Below are 21,716 nucleotides of genomic sequence, written 5' to 3'. Positions count from 1 at the left end.
AAATTCACTAGCTACTTCAGTCTTCAAAATGGCGGTGGCTGACCATGACAGCCGACATAGGCACATAGCACAACAGAATAGACCATCGACGGTGACAATGCATGGTGGCTCAGCGCAAATTAACGTTGTACGTGTTCCACCACAACAAGCTTTCATGGTTCATGGTTGTGTGTACGTTCGAGAAATTCAAGACAAACTACGAAAAACTACTGAATAGTGAACAAAAAACATAACCTGCTGTATTTTTTTATGTGCACTTGCCACCTGGACGCTAACCTAAAACACAGGGAACATGGAGCAGTTTCAGCTAAGTTCAGAGATCGGCCCTCCCAGGGTACCTCGGGAAGGCGATGACATCTTTTATGTTGTCAAGACCTGTGGCAAAAAGGATCATCCTCTCCAAACCCATACCGAACCCACTGTGCCTGACAGATCCATAGCGCCGGAGGTCCATGTACTTGTCGTACCGCTCCAAGGGCAGGCCAGAGTCGAGTATCCTACACAACAGCATGTTCAAGAGTTAATTAGCTCAGTGCAATCAGAGGGATATGACTGATGAATTCATACCATACTCTTATATGTTGGGCTCTTCACAGTTCCATCATCGATCAAGGAAATACGAATGCACGTTAATTTTCATGAAAGTAACAGATTTAATATCACGAATATTTTTGCAATCAGAAACAAAACTCTGTCGGTATAGTGCAATTACTGTTCATATTGCTGTGCCATATCCGTCAGCGTAAGAAATACCCAACCTCTTCAGTAGCAGTATCAAACAATATCAGACGGACGCCTTTCATCTACCATTTTAAGTGAGCAAAAGAAAGCAATACAATGTTTTTTTCGAAATACATTTACGGTGCTTCTATTTGTGCAAGAACTTGTAATAAAAGTATATGGGAATGATATTCACTCAACTGTGAATATCACCAACAACATGCAGCATGAATATTAAAAGGCTTAATGTTCAACTTAGCACAGTACCTTTGTTCCAGAACATCTAGACGCTCCTCCCTCTGGCTTCCACCGATTAATTCACCAACCTAGGAAACATGACATCCAGAGATAAGTGATTGCATCAAGGGATTAAAGTAGATACTGTCAATTTTCAGTACAGACCAAAGCTACTAAGCACAATGCCAATTCAATGATGATTTCAGAGAGACCAATTATAACATCGAGAGAGTACATCAAAGGCAGATTATGACTATGTAAATAATCTAAAAAGATTGAATATCATGGTTTAGCAGATTATTATAGTACCTTGGGAACAAGAACATCCATAGCAGCTACTCTCTTTTCATCATCGTTGAGCCTCATATAAAATGCCTTTATTCCTTTGGGATAGTTAAAAACAATAACAGGCTTCTTGAACACCACCTCAGTCAAATACCTTCAAATTGCAAGAAACTATTTCAAATCCAAATATGCCAAAAATAATAGATAAATAACAATATCTATTGTAGTGTCCGTACCTCTCGTGCTCCGATGCTAAATCAATTCCCCATTCAACCTTGTTGTCAAACTTCCTGTCTGCATCTTTCAGAATCTCCACGGCCTTTGTGTACGAAATGCGTTCGAAAGGCGTCGATGAAACAAGCTTGAGGCGCTCCATTGCGTCCTTATCGTGACTCTTGACCATGAATTCTATCTCTTCTTGGCAATGATCAAGTAGCCACTTGCAAAGGTATTGCACGTAGCTCTCTGCATAGTTCATATCATCCTGTGACAGAGGGTTGAATATTGAATAATTCAGCAGAAAGAAGATATCAGTACTGAGTCTCATATGACATGATAAATAACCCAATTAACCCTGGTAAACCGACCAAATTAGTTGATGGAGAGAGAAAGATCATATCACCTGCAAGTTTGCAAATGCAAATTCTGCTTCAACCATCCAAAACTCTGCCAAATGCCTCGATGTGTGCGAGTGCTCGGCCCGAAATGTTGGCCCAAAGGTATACACATCACCGAGAGCACAAGCTAAAGTCTCCAGATGAAGCTGTCCAGAAACTGTGAGGTACGCGGGACACTTGAAAAAATCTTTCTCAAAGGCAACACTCCCATCCTCCCTGCGTGGGATCCCAGGTTTCAGCTTGGACCTCTCTTCCATCGTCAGCACGTCCTGTTTCGCCTTCTTGAGGTCCGAAACGGCGGTGCTGATCTCCTGCTTCGTAGCTTGTGCGGATTTCAGCTGCGCGACGGTGTCTCCCTTTTCTTTGGCAACGATCTTGGCAGCATCAATGTCAGCTTGTGTTGGAACCGGGTTCTCCTTGAGCTCCGCCTCCAGCTTCTGGGCCTGGCTGAACAATGTGGTGACCTGGAACATCTCACCTGCGCCCTCGCAATCGCTGGTGGTCAGGATGGGTGTGTGCACGTGCAGGAAGCCTTCGTCCCGGAAGTATTTCTCGGTTGCAAAGGAGAGCTCACTCCTTATCCTAAACACGGCACTTATCTGTCAAAAGTTACAAGTCTAGGAATCAGATACCGATGACAAAAACAGGGGAAAAGAACAGAAGGAGCACACAAAAAAAAATCTAGTAATTGCCAAAATTGACATTTCATCAGCCTAATAAATAACAGAAAGAACATACCACAAAATACAAAATTACCGAAACTCTGTCTGATACCCAATTTCAATAGACTGTACTGCACTTTTTTTATAGACAATGAGTCAATGCACTTCACTGCAAATTCTGTCTGATAACCAATTTCTAACAAAGGAGCAAAGCAAACATTGGATATTCTTACGCAAGAACTACAAACTTATTTATTTTGGCAAGATTGCAACAAATTATTAAGTTCAAGGCATGAGAAAAAAGAAAACAATCTTAGTATCATACCAGGTAGGTGCGTGCGCGGAGGTGGACGAAGTCCCTGATGTAGGCAGGGTCGAGGCTGTGGCCGGTCTTGGTCTTGGGCAGCGGGTACGCGGCGGCGTCCACCTCCCCGACCTCGAGCACCCTCGTCACGACCAGCTCGATGCCGTGTTTGGCCCTCTCGTCCCTGCGGACCACGCCCTCGACGAACACAGATGTGCCCGTGGCCGTCAGCCGCGCGAGCGGGTAGCCCACAACGTCGCCCTTCACGAAGAGCTGGAGATTCCCCTGGCAGGAGCCGTCGTTGACGTCGAGGAAGGCGAAGGGGTCCGGCGCCCCGTGGCCCTGCTCGCGCCCGGCCCGCACCCACCCGCCCACCACCACGCGCCGCCCCGCCTGGGCCTTTCCGCCGTCCAAGATCGCGCGGATGCGGGTGCGCCTGCTGGGCGGATCCAGCACCTCCGGTGCCTCCCCCGGCGCCATGGCCATGCTGAGTACGTTCGAGCAGGGGGCGGCGGGTTTGGCGCGCGAGAGTTGATTTCGTGTCACGGCTTCACGATCGGAAGGGGTCGAGTTGTATGGACACTACTGAATTTTTTGCAGACCGACCCCAGAACAAACCGACCTTTCATCTAGTTGTACTCCGTACCGGTTTATTTAGTTATTACACACTTTTTGGAGAAAAAATTAACCTTTTATTTAGTCAACAAAATATAATACTCCCTCCGTCTATAAATAGATGTCTCAACTTTATTAAAATTTGAATGTATCTAGACCTATTTTAGTATCTAGATATATTCAAATTTGTCCTAAGTCGAGACATTCTTTTATAGACGGAGGTTAGTATGTATATACATGTAAATTATATTTATACCATCGGCATCAGTTTTGTGTGCCATGTATCCTACATTTTGTTGATCAAATTAATAGTTAAATTAGTTTGACCAAATACGTAATACCCTAATAAACGAGTATGGAGGAAGTATTTTTTTTCCTTGTAAAAAGAAGCTTTATTACTCATGTAGGTTTACAAGACGGCCTTCCACGGGAACATGATGAACAACATCATGTCTCGAACCTAACCATGTGACAGTACTATGATCAACCCTCGCCAGATTAGCGAGGTTGTGACAACCCTAATCTGAGAGGGCTCCACTTTTACATTATCATAAACTCTCCCATGACTAAAAACCAACCGAAACTCAGTAATAAGATGGGCTAAATGTGATCTATCATGCATCTCCTCCTTAGCCGCTAGAATGAGTTGTAGCTTGTTTGTTTCTTAATTGGTAGGAAGCTTAGATGGAGAGCCAATTCCAAGCCTTCCAGACATGTTTGTATTTGAGCTTCAAGTGGGCTTTTGCAATGTTTAAGTGATCGACATGTTGTAAATATCACATTACTATGTTCATCCCCCATGACCATACCTTCATCCCACATGACCAAACCTGACCTAGATGTACACTCACCCTCATGAAAAGAGCCATCAACTGAGAGCTTCATAAAGCCATGTGGTGGCTTGCACTAGGGTTTCTCGGGTGGTTTAACTTTGGCATTGCCATGTCCGGAACTATAATCTTGAACTATGGGACGTTTACCTTTAATAATCTCTTCCACGAGCATTGTTTTGATATTTCTGGTCAGGCTCAAGTAGCTGCATAGAAACCTTCTTAAACCTCCCACCTATCGAAGTGGTTTGTCATGAGTAAATTCATTCCTAGCATGTCAAGCACGCCAAGCCACAAGGACTGTGTTAACAATCGTACCAGCAAGGATATTCAAAATGATAGATTGAAACCATAGTTTTGGATGTATCAGAAGATTACTATGAGATGGAAGACTCCGGGATGGTCGCATTGTCTCATATAGGTTCCGAGCATGACGACACTTGTATAGAGCATGTGACATATCCTCGATATCCATACGACAGATCTTACAACGCCCGGTAACTCTGAATTGTCAAACCAATTTTGTAAGAAACTATGTGCCGGTGAATAGCAACATGAACAACATTTTTGTATAAAGGAAAAGTATGGTATAACAAATAAGAACATCAAAAATTCAAAAATTGGAAGAATAACTAAAAATTCTAAATATACACAAAATAAACCATAGTAGGAGGTTGTTAGCTTCCGCGTAGAAGCATGTACAGTAACACATTCAATTGTAACAAAATTTCTGCATTGTACAAATTGCTTTGGAGGACTCTAGAAACAAGACATATGTATGGAGTTTTCTAGAGTTTTAACACTTCTACAGTATGTAACCAAGAAATTAAGAGGATGAGCTACCGACTATAAGAGTCATAGGATGGCCACGACAAATCCAGAATTACAGACATGCACCTACTATGGCACTCCCTCCGTTGTTATATATAAAGCCACTAAGTATTCCAAGCTAAAAAATTGATCGATAAAAGATAAGATATATAACACCAAGAACATATCGTTGGAAACATCTCTCAAATACAAATTAAATAATATCTTTTGGTGACATATATGTTGGTCGAATTATTATTCAAAGTTCTATCTAGAAATGTGTGGTAGCCTTATATATAAAAATAATGGAGGAAATACCTACAAAGAAACATCATCTTCATGAGAATGAAATACACATATTTAGACATATTAAGTTGCCGAAAGGAACATATGCTTCAAGATGGCGAAAATCTAAACCTAAAAACAGGAAATTTAATAGGAACATACACATGCATTTTATTTTGGATGGCTGGAAAGTATACAATATACTTTCATGTTGTGTGCACTTGGTATTGTAGATGTTTACGTTTTTTTACTTTAACCAAAACTATACGCATTATTTTTAGGAAGGAGGGGGTATAAGATAAAACTAATTTTTGTAGAAAGGTTTAAGATAAAATCAAATCAAATTGGCTCTAGATAAAATGTGTACTAATATTTGTGGTCATAAAAGCTAGGGAAACCGATGGAACCAATCAAGTCTAACTTAACTTAAGGAGAATCTTACGGTACAACCATGGTAGATAAATACGTTAATATTTCCCTAAGTAAAAAAGGCTATAAATAATGGAGTACCTATTTTCCCAACTCAGTTTAGAAGAAAAAAAGGAGTAGTATGTGTTCCAAAAAAAACAAGTATGTCTTTAGAGTATGCATGGGTATTTTTCTAGATAAAAGAGTTGATCAACGATAAAACAATTATTTTTGTAGTAGAGGTATGGAACAGCCAATGTAAGAGAACTATCGTTTCGTGCGCCGAAGAAATACTACTAGAAAACTATTGCCGAAGAATTATGCACCGTTGAGAAATTACCCCTAGAACTACCATTGAGGTTGAGGAGTTGTTTGAATCATAAGACGCTTGTGATCATTAAATAACTGCTGAAACTAAAGATTTGTATCGATATATTACTTTCTGAAAAAATAGATACTCAATGACCCTCAAAAAATATTTCCAAACAGTTAATGTCAGAAAATTACTACCGAAGTTGAAGATTTTCACTGACAAATTGCTATCAAAAATTTGCGAAAGCCACAGATTTCTTCCTATAAATTATTGCCATAAATTATTAATTCAATGGAAATATTACTAAAAAAATATGTGAAAAATATATTTTAGAAATAGTACAATATTTGGATTGCTGAATTGTTGCATAAGTGTTGCTGTGGAAGAACTGCTCAAATAGCGTAAAATTATTGTAGTGGGTGGTTTAGATTTTTTTTCCAACACTCACATGTGATCATGAAGAGATGCAAAAGGAGGGTAATAATGATAAAAATTACGGGATTGTTGTAGGGTGATCAGGAAAAAAATACTTGTAGTGCCCGAAATGAGGACAATCCGTCGCAGTTGGAAAAGGTGATGGATGACATAGCAAGGTATTTCTAGAGATACCATATAGAAGGTAGTAGTATTTTTCACGACTAAAAGAGGCGACGGGTGGTGAAATATTTTGTTTCCAAAATTGCTACAAAGGAAGATGGTAGTATTTTCTCCGGCTGACAGAAGCGGTGGAAGATGGAGTAAGTATAATTTTTTGAAGACACCGTAGAAGAAGGTAGTAGTATTTTTCCCATGTAAAACGAGTGACAGACGGTGAAGTAAGTATATTTTTCTGATGGTACCATGGACAAACACGATAATATCTTTCGTAGGAAAAATAGGCCGTGAGTATTAGAGTACTTGTTCTCCTAAGTCAATTTAGCAAGAAGGAGTAGTATGTGTTCCCAAAGAGAAAAATACTTTTTAGAGTTTGCAATAGTACTTTTTCTAGATAAAAGAGTAGATGAACGATGAAACATTTGTTTTCATAGTAGAGGTACAGAAGAAATAATGTCAGAGATTTATCATTCATGTATCAAAGAAATATTGTTGGGTAAATACTACCAACGAAATTATGCAGAGTTGAGAAATTAATGTCAAGAAACTACCGTCCAAAACTACCGCTGTGGTTGAACAGTTGTGTGAAACATAACACACTCCGGAATCGCTAAGCTACTATTGAGGATGAAGGTTTTGCACCGATAAATTACTTTTCAAAAAAATAGATACTTAACTACCGTAGAAAATGCTGTTAAATACTAATTAATATCGAGAAACTAGTGCAGAAGTTGAAGGTTTTCACCAACAAATTGCCCCAACAAATTTCTGTCAAAAATTGCCAAAGCTGATATTTTCTACCAATAAATTACTGCCAAAAATTGATAAATCACTAGGAAAATTACTGAAAACAATTTTTCAAAAAGTATAAAAAATGCGAGCCAAGGACACTGTTCATGCAATGTTTAACCGTGCATGAGTATAGTGCCCTAAAGGCTGAGAGCACGGCAAAAAATTGTAGACTTTATATATAGTTTTATGAAGTGATTATATTGGTGGATTCCGGCAGCTCCACTAGTTTCAACAGCAAGCGATATGACTGCGAATGGCAGGGAGGCAGAATTTCTGAACACCCTTATGCTCCGTTCGTTCCATCCAACTGTGGCAGCTCGTTTTTTTTTTTTTTTGCGGGGGAGCTCGTATATATTTAGTGTGCATGTCATCAGGGATCCTTAAAGTTAATATCTAATCGGTTTCAAATATGGTCGGTTGGGTTTGGTGAGGAACGAAGTTGACTGCAAAACCTCCAGCCGACTGACCCAACCAGGGCCGCCACTGTCCTCCGCGGCTTGCTGGCTACTATGCCGGCCGGCTGCATTGGCAGCGAGTTTATTCCATTGAGAGAATACATGCATACACTTCTAAAATTGGGAAAAACGACTGGTCAATTTATGGGTGAAAGAACTTTCGGCCATTTCTAGGATCCGCGCTCGATCCAGGTTGTTCCACGTTCTACTACCATGCTGCCATCTAGCGGACCTATCTTTCCATCTCCCCCGTCACAAAACAGAGGAAACTAGCCTAAAAGCTAACAAAATATTGACCAACGGGGATTGATTCCTCCCTTAGTTAGTTATAGTTAGTTATACGTTGTTACGTAAAATGAGATTTTCCTAGCGGATGGACGCTAGGATGATATATTGGTTTAAAGTCCATCTCTTTCAGCGAAATTGCCGCTAGGTGAAGATCCGAACTTAGGTAGGCTTGCTGCACTCGTTACGCTTGCCACTGAGCTAACACTCAGTTCTCAACTAAACTTGAAGCAAAGCAAAACAGGGGAGGGTAGCAGTGTAAGCAATACCGCTAAGGCCACGCTTGGTTCAATGTTATTTAGGCAAAATAGTCGTAGAAACTAGAGGCCATATTTTTTCCGGAAAATGAGCACTTGGTTCGTCTTATGCTTCGTCGCTCTCTACCTTTACACTCAAGTGTTTCCCATCTCGTGGACCTGCAAATTTCACGGACCGGACGAGGTCTCATAAAAATCGGGGGGCACAACAAATTACGGCACTATATATTGTGGGAGGAAAAAAAACGATAGTCCAAAAGATGTCTAAAACAAGATATGTTGTCATCTGAAATCGAAAGATAGTGGCACTAACACAGTTTTGATCGTTCTACGACACCGATCATTATCTGACAATTCCATTCCCACGACGAGATTATATATAGCAAATGGACGAAAAATGAGAAACACGAGACAAATTGTTCTGACTAAACTCCAACCACTTGGATATAGAAGAAACAATTAATATCGCCCATCCATTTAGCAGCGGACAGCTATCGCTCTCTCCCCCTCTCTTTCTCACCCTTAACTAATTTAATCCTCTTTTTTTTTGGAACAAAAACCCAATTTGATGCAGTGTATGCACGCCAGCGCGTGTAAGAATGTTGTACGGTCTGTAAGTTGCTACCATCTGAAATCTCAAGGTTATGCGGCCATCCCCTAAAAAAACGCATTTTCCCCCCTCTCCCTCTCTCAGCTAGCTACAGTATCTGACCTCTTCTTCCTTCTCGCCGGGCCGCTCCTCCTCCCTCTCCGCCGGGCTAGCCGGCTGGAGTTGGAGAGGAGATGGCGCCAGAGTGTATAGCAGTAGCAGTAGGTTTTGGTCTTGGTCCCTAGTGGCGTTTGGCGAGTATGCCGGGAGTGAGGTGGCGGATCCCATCGGCTGGATCTGGCGCCGCGCTGTCTTCCTCCTCGACCTCATGGAGCTCCGGCGGTCGGAGACAGGGGTGTGGCGGCGGAGGGAGATGCAGATCTCCAAAAATAAAGCCGTCTCTTGCGGATCTGGTAGCCACCGATGCAACGGTGACCTCCTCCTTTCTGCTCATCATGGCGGTGAGGGAGAAGAGGTTTGGTCACCTGCGCGTCGCCGGCGACTGCGTCTGCAGCAGGGAAGCTGGTTGGCTTCTTCTCGGAGGCTTCACACGGCGCCACTGTCGCCGTATCTTCTGGCTGGAAGACAGCTCCTCCATCGGAGGTTCAACACGGCGCCACTGTCGCCGTTCTCCATGGCCGAAAGGCGGCCCCTCCATCCTCGTGTGACGGCGACTAGCCGTCCTCAAGGCATCAACAACCTCCGTAAAGCGCGCATGCCGACTCGGAGGCTCTATTGCTTCATCGGAGTTAACTCCCACCTCTGCGCCCCAAGTGGTCTCGTCCCCGGCGGCGTACAGGCTGACTCCGGCGGACTCTGTAGCGGTGAAAAAGGAGTTGGACCTGATCGCGTTTCTGCGTTTTATTTGAGGGTCCTCAGTGTAATTTGCAAGGGCCAGGTTGTAATTTCCTTATTTCGCTCGGGCCTGTTTGTAAATTGTACTCCACCGCATATGAATTGAAGCCCTAGATCCTTCGGGACCTTTTCCTGTTCAAAAAAAAAAAAAGAAATCTCAAGGTTACCATACGTAACATCAGCTACATCTCGGAGAATTGACGAACAGTTTTCTACTCATCTTATCCCATGGCGTGACTGGTCGATTTCACTGCACGTCATCCAGCTGCCTCACAGAATCGTAGTACAGTCAAAGTCCAAGAGTAGCAGTGGGTTAAGCATTGTATATATAGCTCGTCGCTGTTTTCTTGACACTTAACAGGAAATGTAAGATTCAGAAATAGAAACCTTTTGTCGACCTGATTAGACAAGGGTCGGTGAAAACCAGGCGTGGCCAAAGAGGAGGAAGAATAAGAAGTACAGCCATTTAGAGGTAAGCGAATAATATCAATCTGTGTTTGAGCCGTTCCATCCAACGTCTCGCTGCCAGCGTAGGGAATGCCTGTCTGTCCATTGCGCCAAACATACCTCCATCTTGCTTGAAAACACGTGGTCTTATATGATTCCAAGGCTTGACTTTCTGCCCCGATTCTCAAATTGTCAAAACAAGGAAAAGGGAAATACTTGCTGTACCACCTTGTAACTTGGAAGTTCTTTCTCCACCCTTTCCTGAATCTTTCCTTGCAAGCGTCGATCACTTGACTGTCCTCGCAGTATTTCTTCCAAAAAGGAGTCACCTACGTAGTTATATCTGTCAGCAGGTGGAAAACACGGCAGGCGACAGTTGGTGCAGCCTGTATAAATTGTGCGTGTCATCAGCGTGTCCCTAACATATCTAATCGATTTCAAATTGTTGCGTGCTGGGTTCAGTATTTAAATCTGTCTTGTGAACTTTGTGCTCTACGGCAGCTGGGATCGATGGCGTATGCATTGGCCAGCAAGTATCCACGGAGAACATGCATCGTCATCGAGTAGAACAACGTACTACCTGGACATACGGTGCTATCCATCACAAAATGTCATCCAATCTTTCAACACTAGGGCCAGAATCATTCCATATTCCTGCCAGCGTCCTAACGTCCAAGTGGCAGGTGCACATCGAAAAATAGTGCAGTTTCTAACTTGATCTTATTTCGTACTAGTTGTTTCATATTTCGGTTCTAATTTCTGCTGTGAGAGCTCTCAGTATCATCAAGCTGTTATTGATGATAACAAGGTAAGTTACCAAGTAGAAAATGGTAGTCCAATCATGGCACGAGATCAAAAACATCAAAATAACACTATTGCGATATTGTTTCTCTACTTCAGTGAGATACAAATTCTATGGTGTTATGTATTTTCTCTATTTTTTTGTAACAACTTTTATGTCATGATATTTTAACTACCGTGAATACCAATGGCGTCAACAATATTTTTGTATAAAGGAAAAGTACAACATAACAAATAATTACATTACAATTTCATAAATAATGAAAGCATGAATTGGGAAAACTCAAAATTACACAGAATAGGCCATAACATCAGGTTGTTAGCTGCCACATAAAATATGTACATTGAAACATTATATTATGTTTTATTTAATTGTAACAAAGCTTTTGCTATTTACATATTGTTTTGGAGGGATCTAGAAACAAGACACGTTGGGAGTTTTCTAGAGTTTTGACACTCCTACCATATCTAAGCAAGTAATCAAGAGGATGAGCTACGGAGTATAAGAGTTATAGGGATGGCCATGAGAATTCTATAAGTAGAGACATGTACCTACAAAGAATCATCATGGTCATGGGAATTGAGATACTACTGTGTATATAGATATATACATATTAACACGCCAAAAAAATATGCTTCCATGTGGGGAAATCCAAATGTAAAAATAGATTTTTTCCCCTTAGAAACGTATGTGCATGTCTGTGTTCTTTTGGATGGCTGGTTGTGCAACCTATGTTAAGAACCAAGTTTATTGGATTGTTTATAGCCCTAATGTTTGTTTTTTTCTGATAGTGAAAGGATGTTCTTTGCATAAAAATGCTATATGAGTGACATCAGCTGATCAACATGTGTTTTTTGCTACTTTTGATGATGTTACCTTTCACTACTAATCACGACCAAGATGGACCTAATAGAATTGGATCTTTTTGTACGATAAGTTAACTTAAATTAATTTTCAAGAAAGGATTGAGATAAAATCAAATCAAATTCACTAAGGATAAATGAAGATTGCCCTTTATATTTTTTTTGGCTCTTGTGAAGGATCGGGCCATGGAGAAAACAAAACAAAACAGTGAGTGCTTAGCCCTTTATATTTTAGAAGTCATTGTAATGTTGGTCTCTACTCCATAGATGCTACAAAAAGTGAGTGCTTAGCAAGTTACATTGAAGTTCAAGTTTCTATGGGAAACAAAACATAATTACTTTGGCCTTGTAAATAAATAGATAACGTTGGTAAAAATACAAAACATTGAACAAACAGATGAGTGGGGGAGCTTTCCTCCGGCCACCCACGTTTGTCGGCCTGCTTTCCTAATCCATGAGATTTTTTTACTATTCCTTACTATATGGCTCACACGTCAAGTGAAAATGGCACAAAGTACTGTTTTGTGACCCTCAATCCATTTCCCCTCCAAGAGTTTGGCTCGAATGGCCACTATAATGAAAGCACAATCGAGCAATCGTCATCTCTCAGCAAAGTTGTGCACGCGAGGGCTTTTTTTTTATCATCGTTCATATTTTAATGTTCAAATGAACTTTTTTTTTATTATTGTTCCCTTTTTTATGTTGAAATCAATGCGTTGTCTCTGAATCTATAAGATTATATCAGCTATCTTCGCTCACACATATTTTTAAATTTTTTTTATTGAAATGAGTGAAAATCCAGTCCCTTTTTAAAGGAATGAGCTAGGGGAAGCCCATACATCGATTTTTGTCTGTTTTTTAAACAATAAGAACACAAATTTGCATTAGTGGAGATTTGAACCTGGTCGGTTGGATTGACATCCACTTCCCTAACTAAGTGAGCTAGGGTCATTTATTTGGTGAAAACCTAGTTATAATGAAAACAACATGAAAGCCACATTTTGAAGCTTCCAAAATTCTTAAAAGAATAAAAATAATGTTAGAAATGTGATGTATTGCAGATACATGAATTTTGAAGTTACACCCGTGTATTGGGAAGGTTTGAAGAATATAACTTATGCACGAATAGTTATTTTTTTATAGTTTAAGGAATTTACAACAGACTCTGTTTGCTCTGTATTAGAAAGAACAAATGCCATATATATTACATCATAATTACAATGGAGTAGTTCATGATCCATGAAAGCCATGAAGAAAGACCCAATATGGCATGGTGAGAATAAAATAAAAGATGAAAACTTTGAATGTAACAGAGGGATCCACATTAACACGATCGAAATAAGCACGTGTTCTCCCTGATTTCAAAATGTTTTAGGTCCCAATGATCTCATATCAGTGGTGGGGAAGAAGGGTTGGGTCGCTTTTTTTTTTTCCTTTTTTTCGTTTCTATGGCTCTTCTGGCAAAAAGCGAGGATTATTTTGTAGCCTTATTTTCCTTTATGGTCCTCTATGTAATTGTGCGCACATCGCTTGAACGAATGTGGCTTTCACGTCCTTCCGAACCCTTCCCTGTTAAAAATGGTCTTGGTAAATAGGGGTATGGCCGGACGTTTCTTCATATGCTTGTTTCTATGGTCCTTCTTGCAAAAGTGATTTAGTTTGTAGCCTTTTCGTTCCTTATGGTCCTCTATGTAATTCTACGCCCGCAGCTTTAATGAATGTAGCTTTTGGATCCTTCTGGACCCTTCCTTGTTAAAAAAACAACTTGGTAAATAGTTGTCTGGCCGAAGCGTTGCTTTGCCTATATGAACATGTTAGTCGTGGGGTTTTTTTTTTTCAAAAAAGAAAGGACTAATGTATATAGTTTTTTTTACTATATTAGTGCCGGTTTTCAATATCTCATGGAAAAAAATTAGGTTGTGTCTTTCGATGCTACGAGACATATGGATTTGGTTCTGAAATTGTAATTTCACACTGCGTGGAACATCACCTCACCAGTATACTAGTCTTTGTAAAAAAAAAAAAGATGCCGCGGATTTATGTAAGCCCGCACATTTTTTTCAGGACGGAGTGAGTAAAAATAGGTCCATCTGGAGAGAAAACAGAAACTTTGTTGTTGACATAATAAAAGAAGTGGGAATTTTGATACGCACTTCAATTTTCAAATGCATACGGCTTCTGGAACGAATTGTACAGTGTGCTCGGGTGGATGACGAGACGGTGGAATGATGTACTCCTGACTAACGGCATTTCGTTGCATCCACGACGTCTGTGACGCGACGCGTATACGTAGTTTGTCACGCCAAATCCATGGGCGGGATCACGTGAACCACCTCACAAGGGCAGCCGAGCCGAGTCGAGCGGCCAGCGTCACGACCACGCCACCCCCCACGGCCTCGCTGGCCGCACGTGCCGCCCGCGCCTCGCTGGCACGAGCCTGGCCGCGTAACGGCCTCCCCCACGTTTTCTTCCCTCCGACGTGGCCGCCCGCGACCCCGGTCAGTCTCTACCTGCCCGGTGGGGCCCACGTTCCAGCAGCTTCGGCTCTGGATGCCGTGCCGTGTGCCTTGCCTTGGCTCCCAAGGAAAGAGAGCGACCACTTCCTTCCCACCGGGCCCCACCGCCAGCATTTACCATTCGCCCCAACCCAACCGCCATTAATTCCTTCCCTTATAAAATCCTTCCCCCGTCTCCCCCTCCCCCATCCCAATTTCCCTTCACCACTTCAGACCAATTCTACTCCGCAGCCGCCGCCGGACTCGATGCGCGTAGCGCCCCTCGCGAGCTAGCCTCCCGAAGGCTCCTGAAGAGATCCCCCTAGCGATGGGCGAGCTCGCGTCGACCTCGCCGCCTCCGCCCCCGGCGGCCATGGCGACGGCGGTGCTGCAGGTGGTGTTCGTGGACGGCGAGCGGACCGTGGACCTGGGCACGGTGACCGTGCAGCCGTCCCTGGGCGTGCGCAAGCTGCAGGCCGTGGTGGCGGACCGCGTCGGCGTCTCCCCGCACCAGATCTCGGCGTCCCTCGCGCGGCCGCGCCGCCCGCGCCGCGCGCCGCTCGACGACGGCGCCGACCTCGCCGCCGCCGTCGCGCGCGAGGGGCCCGGCTGCTACGTGCTCGCCGCGCTCCGCCGCTCCCGACGCGACCGCCGCGGGGGCCGCTCCCGCCGCGACCGCAAGGCCGGCGCCGGGATCCTCTCCCCATCACAGCAGCCGCCGCTGCTCGTCCCGTCCGCGGAGATGACCATCCTCAAGCGCCTCCCGCCCACGGATCTGGCCTCCCTGGCCTCCTCGTCGCCCCCGCCGGCCGCGTTCGGCGGCTGGGACTACGACTACGAGGCGCAGCTCCGGGAACTCCAGCGGCAGCGCGAGTGGTACCTGCTCAGCACCGGCGCCACGGACACCTACCCCCTCCCGACGCCGCTCGAGGACCCGTTCTGGTACGGCTCGACGACGCCGCGCTCGTCGCCGTGCCCGGAGTGCGAGGCGGCGGCCGCGGCCATGCGCGCGCCGGCGTTCCACTGGTGCGTGCGCGACGCGGTCACCGTCGCCTTCCGCTCCGCCGTCGGCCCCATCGAGCGGCCCAAGAAGACGCCCTCCTCATCGCCGTCTCCAACGCCTTCCCCGCCGCCGCCGCGGGCCCTCAGCCCCGCCTACTCGTTCGCCGCCGGCCTGATGCCCGTCTGCTACTAGCTGTCATCAATTAGTTGTAGAAGGGGAATAGGAGTTGGGGACTCACGCACGCCGCCCATGGTTGGTTGCGTGTCGGGCTTGTGCAGCGGAAAGGAGGACGGCAGCGCAAGCAAGGCGACGACTCTACGGCAGGCCGGACACGCTCCGGCTTCCGCTGCCAGGAAATTTCTTCCGTGTTTTCCTGTACTTGGTTGTGGCCGTGCTGTGTGACAGACAGAAATTTCTCTTTTCTTTTTGTTTTCTTTTTTCGGTTTAGTGAGAGAGAGAGAGAGGGAGGGATAGGTGCCTGTTGCTAAACTGATGGGCGATATGATGAAATTGTTCCTGGTATATCGAAGTGGTATATGCAGATGAATGTTTACTACTCTGTGATGAAGATCAATCGTCTCAATGTCTCTGATTTTTTTCTTTCGATTGCTGATATTTCTCCTACGGACTACTACGATCCTCTAAAATATCTAGAAACCGGATCAGTTTTGCGATGAGCGAGACCGACAGGGACAGATCGCAGATTCGCAGTTGGCAAGCTTGTACGTGGAACAAGCTGGATCGAGCTCTCTGTCCCGATCGATCTCCAGTCTCGTCTAGAACATTTTGTCTCATGAATTTCGATTGCTGATATTTCTCCTTGTACAATCCTTTAGTAGAATATCTAGAAATCGGATCGGATTAGTTTTGCTATGAGCAAGATGGACAGGGACAGATCACAGATGGTGAGATGACAAGGTAATACGTGGAACAACCTGGATCGATCTCCGATCCCCAGTCTCGTCTACAAAGGTGGCGAAACTTGATTCACCCGTAAATTGACCAGTCCTTTTCTCCAATTTTAGAAGCGTGTTCTGTCGCACGCGCGTATCGGTTCGGTTGATGACGACGCATATTCTCTCTCGCTCCGTGGAATAAACTCGTTTGACTATGGCTAGCCTGCAGCCGCGGAGCATCACAAAGACCGGGTTTATTTAGTGGTGGCGGCGAGACCGGTCGGCTCGGCCCGAGGTTTTGCTGTCCAATTCCTTCCTCACCTAACCCAACCAAAAACATTTGAATTCGATTACAAGATATTGCTGGGACCACCTTATGACACGCACACAATTATACACGAGCTGCCACCTGTCGCCAGCCTGCTCCTCCAACTGTTCCCCAACCCCGTACGGCTGTACATACACGCACTGCACATTCCTTCCACACGCGGAGCAGTAGCGTGCCTGTTGGATTGCTTTTGATTCAGCTTTACAAGTAGCCTATGAATCTATGATTATACCGCTAGTTTGTAACGAATTGAGATCGACATTAGAAGTAGCCAATAGATTTTGCTGTTAGTGTATCCATTGTAAACTGAATTTTAGCGATGGCCTAATGGGGATTCATTTGGTTCAGTACTACAAATCTACAATCAGACTATTCTTTGTTCTGTACTGCTCGTATACTTTGTCACTGGATTTTTCTGTCTATGCATTAGCTTTACGCTCACTTAAGATGGTTCAAGGTCGTAAATACTTCAGTTTGGTGGTATGTTGTATACTTCAGTATGGTTCAAGGTCGTAAATACTTAAGATGTCCGAAATCAGATTTTCAGTTTGTTATCAATTTGTCTATTTCAGCTTCCTGATATATTGTTACTTATGATAATTGTGTCAAATATTTCTTTTTTTAGATGTCGTCCGAGATGGAGAATATGGGTACAGCAAACACTGCTGAGGCAGGGTCCCAAGCTGTTGTACCTATAGACATGGACACTGCCATTGTTGTCGCTGGCGAGGTGAACGCAACAGAAGTAGGGCAGTCCAGCGGTGGTGGTGTTGAGGAGATAGCAGCGGAAGCAGGGCTGGAGGATGATGGCAAGGTCAAGGAGGGTGAAAAGAAGGAAGCTCGAAAGAAGATGGATTCAAGATCTGAGATGTGGAAGCACTTCAAGAAGATCCTGATTGATGGTGTTCTGCAGAAGGGAAATTGCAAGTACTGTAAGACCGACATCGCTGCTCACACCGTTATGAATGGTACATCTGCCTTGCGCAAGCACTTTAATGTTTGCAAGCGCAATCGTCATAAGAATTTAGGTGATGATAAGCAATCTGTGCTGCGAGTTAATTCCGGTGATAGTGTACATGCTTGGAAATTTGATCCTGAGGCTCTTAGAAATTCTTTTGCTGCAATGATAATAGTGGATGAACTGCCATTTGCATTTGGTGAAAAATCTGGGTTTAGAAGGTTCATGACTGTAGCATGCCCACGTTTCTCAGTTCCATCTAGGAGAACCTGCACTAGGGACACTGTTCGCATATATTTTGAAGAGAAGGCTAAACTGAAACTTTTTTTAAAAGAACAATGTGAAAGAGTATGTCTTACAACTGATTGTTGGACTTCTCAACAACAAAAGAGCTTCATGACAGTCACAGCCCACTTCATTTGTAGTGATTGGATACTTCACAAGAAAATCATTAGTTTTTTCAAGGTTAAGGGTCATAAAGGAGATGATATTGGGAAACACTTGCAGAAAACCTTGATTGATTGGGGTGTAGAGAAGGTGATGACAATTACTGTTGATAATGCTTCTAGCAATGATGGTGGTATTGTTTACATGAAGAAGGAACTTAATAAAGCTAATAATAGCATAGCTGCAGGCAAATATCTTCACATGAGATGTGCTGCTCACATTGTGAACTTAATTGTTAGTGATGGTCTAAAGGAACTTGAACTTTCAGTCAACCGTGTGCGTGCAGCAGTTAAATATGTGAAGAATAGCCCAGCTAGGATAACTAAGTTCAAGGAGTGTGCTGACCTAGAGAAGGTTGAAACAAAGGCGTTCTTGAATCTTGATGTCAGCACTAGGTGGAACTCCACATATTTTATGTTGAAGGCTGCTGTGAGCTATGAGAAAGTTTTTGTAAGGTACACCGACGAAGATCCTTACTTTGCACTTGATCTACTTAGTGATAAAGGTAAAGAGAAGTGCATTGGAGTTCCAGATGAGACTGATTGGGAGAACTGTAGGAAGATGGCAGACTTCCTTGGACATTTTGCTGATCTAACTACTCGTGTTTCTGCCTCACTACATGTGACTGCTAACAATTTTTTCCATGAGATTGGTGAGGTGAATCTCTTGGTGAAAAATTGGATGGAAAGCGATGATGTTTTGCAGATAGCAATGGCAAAAAGGATGAAGGATAAGTTTGATAAATATTGGGGCAATTGGCATGAACAAGATCCTAGCAAAAAGGAGAAGGAAAAGGAGAACATCAACATGATGGTTTTTATTCCAGCAATACTTGATCCAAGGTAATACCTTATCAGTATGTTAGTATATTGTTTAATTATGCAGTTCTTTCTATTTCAGCAACACTAATCAACTCTTGTATATTGTTGACTTGTAGGTATAAGCTTTCAGAGTACACACAATTTGCAATTTTGGAAATGTATGGGGATGAGAAAGGGCCCAAGGTGTGGGCAGCAGTCAACAAGTGTCTTCGAGATTTGTTTGAAGAATACAGGGTCAAGTATGCTCCACAAATTGCATCTGTTCAAGCTAGTTTTTCTGTACAAGCTGAAGCAAGTGGAGGTCGTGCAAGCTTGATGAAGTCAGAGTTTGCCAAGAAAATGAGGCTAAACAATGGTAGCAGCAGTTGCAACAAGTCTGAACTGGATAAGTTCCTTGCCGAGGAGCCTGAAGATGATGGTCCGAAATTTGACATATTAGCTTGGTGGAAGGTCAACTCATCTAGGTTTCCTGTATTGGCGTGCTTAGCACGTGATGTTCTTGCAATTCCAATCTCCACAGTAGCATCTGAATCTGCATTCTCCACCGGTGGGCGTGTTCTTGATGACTTTAGGACATCTTTGACTCCTTTCATGGTAGAAGCCCTGGTGTGCACTCAAGATTGGCTTCGCCGCACCACTCCCATTGACATAGCAGAAAACACTGCAGAATTGACCAAACTTGAACAAGGTAACTCAGTAGGATCTATATTGTATTATGTAATATGTGTTTGTTTGCTGCAATATAATGTGTGTTGCCACTGTTTTATTTTCAGAATTAATTGCTGAGTATAAGGACATCAAGGCAAAGGCAAGCAAGTCCAACACTAGGTCTACTACAAAGCCTACTTCTTAAATGTTGGTGAGCATACACTTTATAACCATTCTATTGTTTTACATGTTTTCTCTTATGACATTCATTAATTTGAACTAGCTCTTTGGTAAATGAAAGATGCTTGTTAATCAGATTAAGAGATTTACTATTTCCCTAAATGAAAGATTCAGGTTCTGCCTATTACTTTGTACGTTCCTTTGTTTATTCTTTGCTATTACATGGTTGTTACAGTTCTCATAAGATGGTTGATGAAGTTTGAAGAATAAGCAATAAAGACCGAAGTCCAGAAGATGGGGAACTGGCGGATGGCAGCGGTGCGGTGCTATTGCTCCTGTGCGCCTTCGTGCTGCCACTTCTTTTTTGTTTTAGCGAACTTAAGTGGGATTTTCAGACTTGCGAGTGTTATTTGTGTGTGCTAAACTATTTTGGTCCGCTGGATGCTAAGTTTCGAGTTGAATTTGCTATTCATGCCCACTTTTTGTTTAGTATCTTGCTGTTAATTTTGTCATTTGTTTGATACTGGGGAGCAGGGGAAACGCTAGCAAAATTCTACAGAAAACTGCAGCGGTTTGCCTGTCCTACCGTTTTCTCTAAATTCAATTCATTTTTGTGCTGTCTCGTTGATTTACTAGCCCATCTCGGTGACGTGATGTTTACTAGCCCTGGCAATTAGCAAAATACTATACAACATAGTTAGCTAGCAGCAGAACAGATACAAGTCAGCCCAGCCCAGCCAAACGAGGCAGTGCTACGGCCCAGTTCGAGTTCGGTCAGTTCGGTACATAACCGAGTACCGAACCGATCGATCTAGAAACCGAGCGCTCGGTTCCAGTACGTGCCAGAGACCGATCGGTGCATGTTTTCTGGGAACCGAAAATTCTGAAATACCGAAGAACCGAACCGATCGGTTCGGGGGAACCGAACGCCCATTCAGCGACGTACGTACGTTCCAAGAAGAATCGACACCCAGGAACGAGAGTTTCAGAAAAGAGGAGAAGGAAGGAAATCACAAAGGCCGCCCGTACGCACTGTTTCTCTTTCCCGGCCCGCGGCGCGCGTTGACTATGGTGGTAGGACACACAGAAAGTCAAACCTTGGAATCACTAGTTTTGCAGAGTCAACCATACGACTTAGGCTTGCAAGATTGGCGACCTGTTTCAGCCAAGCCGGAGATATGAGTCCGTAACTACGAAAAAACTTAAGCAAGATATTTTGAGACGGAGGAAGTATATGCTTTGGTGGCACCAGTTAGGCATTCCCTACATGTAGCGAGACCTGGGAACGAAATTGCATGGGTGAACCTGGGAGCAAGCGCACCCTATATGGAAAAAATATAATAATTCAGAAAAAGGTTAAAAAAATTCAAATGTTTTTGGGAATCAAAGATGATCATGTATTGTACTCGTATACGAAAGATTCACCATGGAATAGCTTCTCTTGTTTTCTGGGTGAAAAAAACAGACTTGAAGGTCCTATATTAAAGTACTATTCACGCTATATTCGTCATAGATTTGTTTTTTTTTTTGCCCGAAGTCAATGTGAAACATTTTTTGGCCAAACAAATTTATACGAGTACAATACTTGATTATCTTTGATTCCCAAAAGGATTCGAATTTTTTTGACATTATTTAAAATTACTACATTTTTTAGAGTTTATAGGGTGCGCCTGCACCCGAGAGCCAAAAGTCCGGGTCAGACCTGGGAATGCTTGTTTCTCTCTTTTTTTCCTTGGCTTTTAATGATCGTAGTTTTTCACCAGCTGCTGCTTCTTCCTCTTGGATGACAGTCGCATCTTGATGAAACATTGTTTGACCATGTTGGCGAAATGCATCCCATTGCTGAATTCCGATGGCTTCAGACATGAGGATGCCTAGCCTCGCAACCTCCTCCCCGGTCGGTTTTTCCGGCAAC

The 21,716-nt window shown here is 43.3% G+C and overlaps 2 protein-coding genes across 2 annotated transcripts; one reads left to right on the top strand and one right to left on the bottom strand.

Moving 5' to 3' along the window:
- Window positions 1–222: 222 nt before the first annotated feature.
- Window positions 223–3,311, bottom strand: LOC124671065 (asparagine--tRNA ligase, cytoplasmic 1-like). The gene is made up of 6 exons (XM_047207500.1): window positions 2,847–3,311; window positions 1,865–2,458; window positions 1,479–1,726; window positions 1,267–1,396; window positions 988–1,046; window positions 223–497 (listed from the first exon to the last, which is right to left on the bottom strand). The coding sequence occupies exons 1-6, from the start codon at window positions 3,309–3,311 to the stop codon at window positions 314–316; spliced, it is 1,680 nt and encodes a 559-aa protein (XP_047063456.1). The 3' UTR covers window positions 223–313.
- Window positions 3,312–14,848: 11,537 nt separating this feature from the next.
- On the top strand, window positions 14,849–16,123 carry LOC124677660. The gene has a single exon (XM_047213624.1). It carries the CDS (start codon window positions 14,849–14,851, stop codon window positions 15,713–15,715), a length of 867 nt encoding a protein of 288 aa, XP_047069580.1. The 3' UTR covers window positions 15,716–16,123.
- Window positions 16,124–21,716: the final 5,593 nt, after the last annotated feature.

Source organism: Lolium rigidum, chromosome 7 (assembly GCF_022539505.1).
Source record: "Lolium rigidum isolate FL_2022 chromosome 7, APGP_CSIRO_Lrig_0.1, whole genome shotgun sequence".
NCBI classification, from domain to species: Eukaryota; Viridiplantae; Streptophyta; class Magnoliopsida; order Poales; family Poaceae; genus Lolium; species Lolium rigidum.
This window is presented reverse-complemented; position numbering and strand designations above follow the sequence as displayed.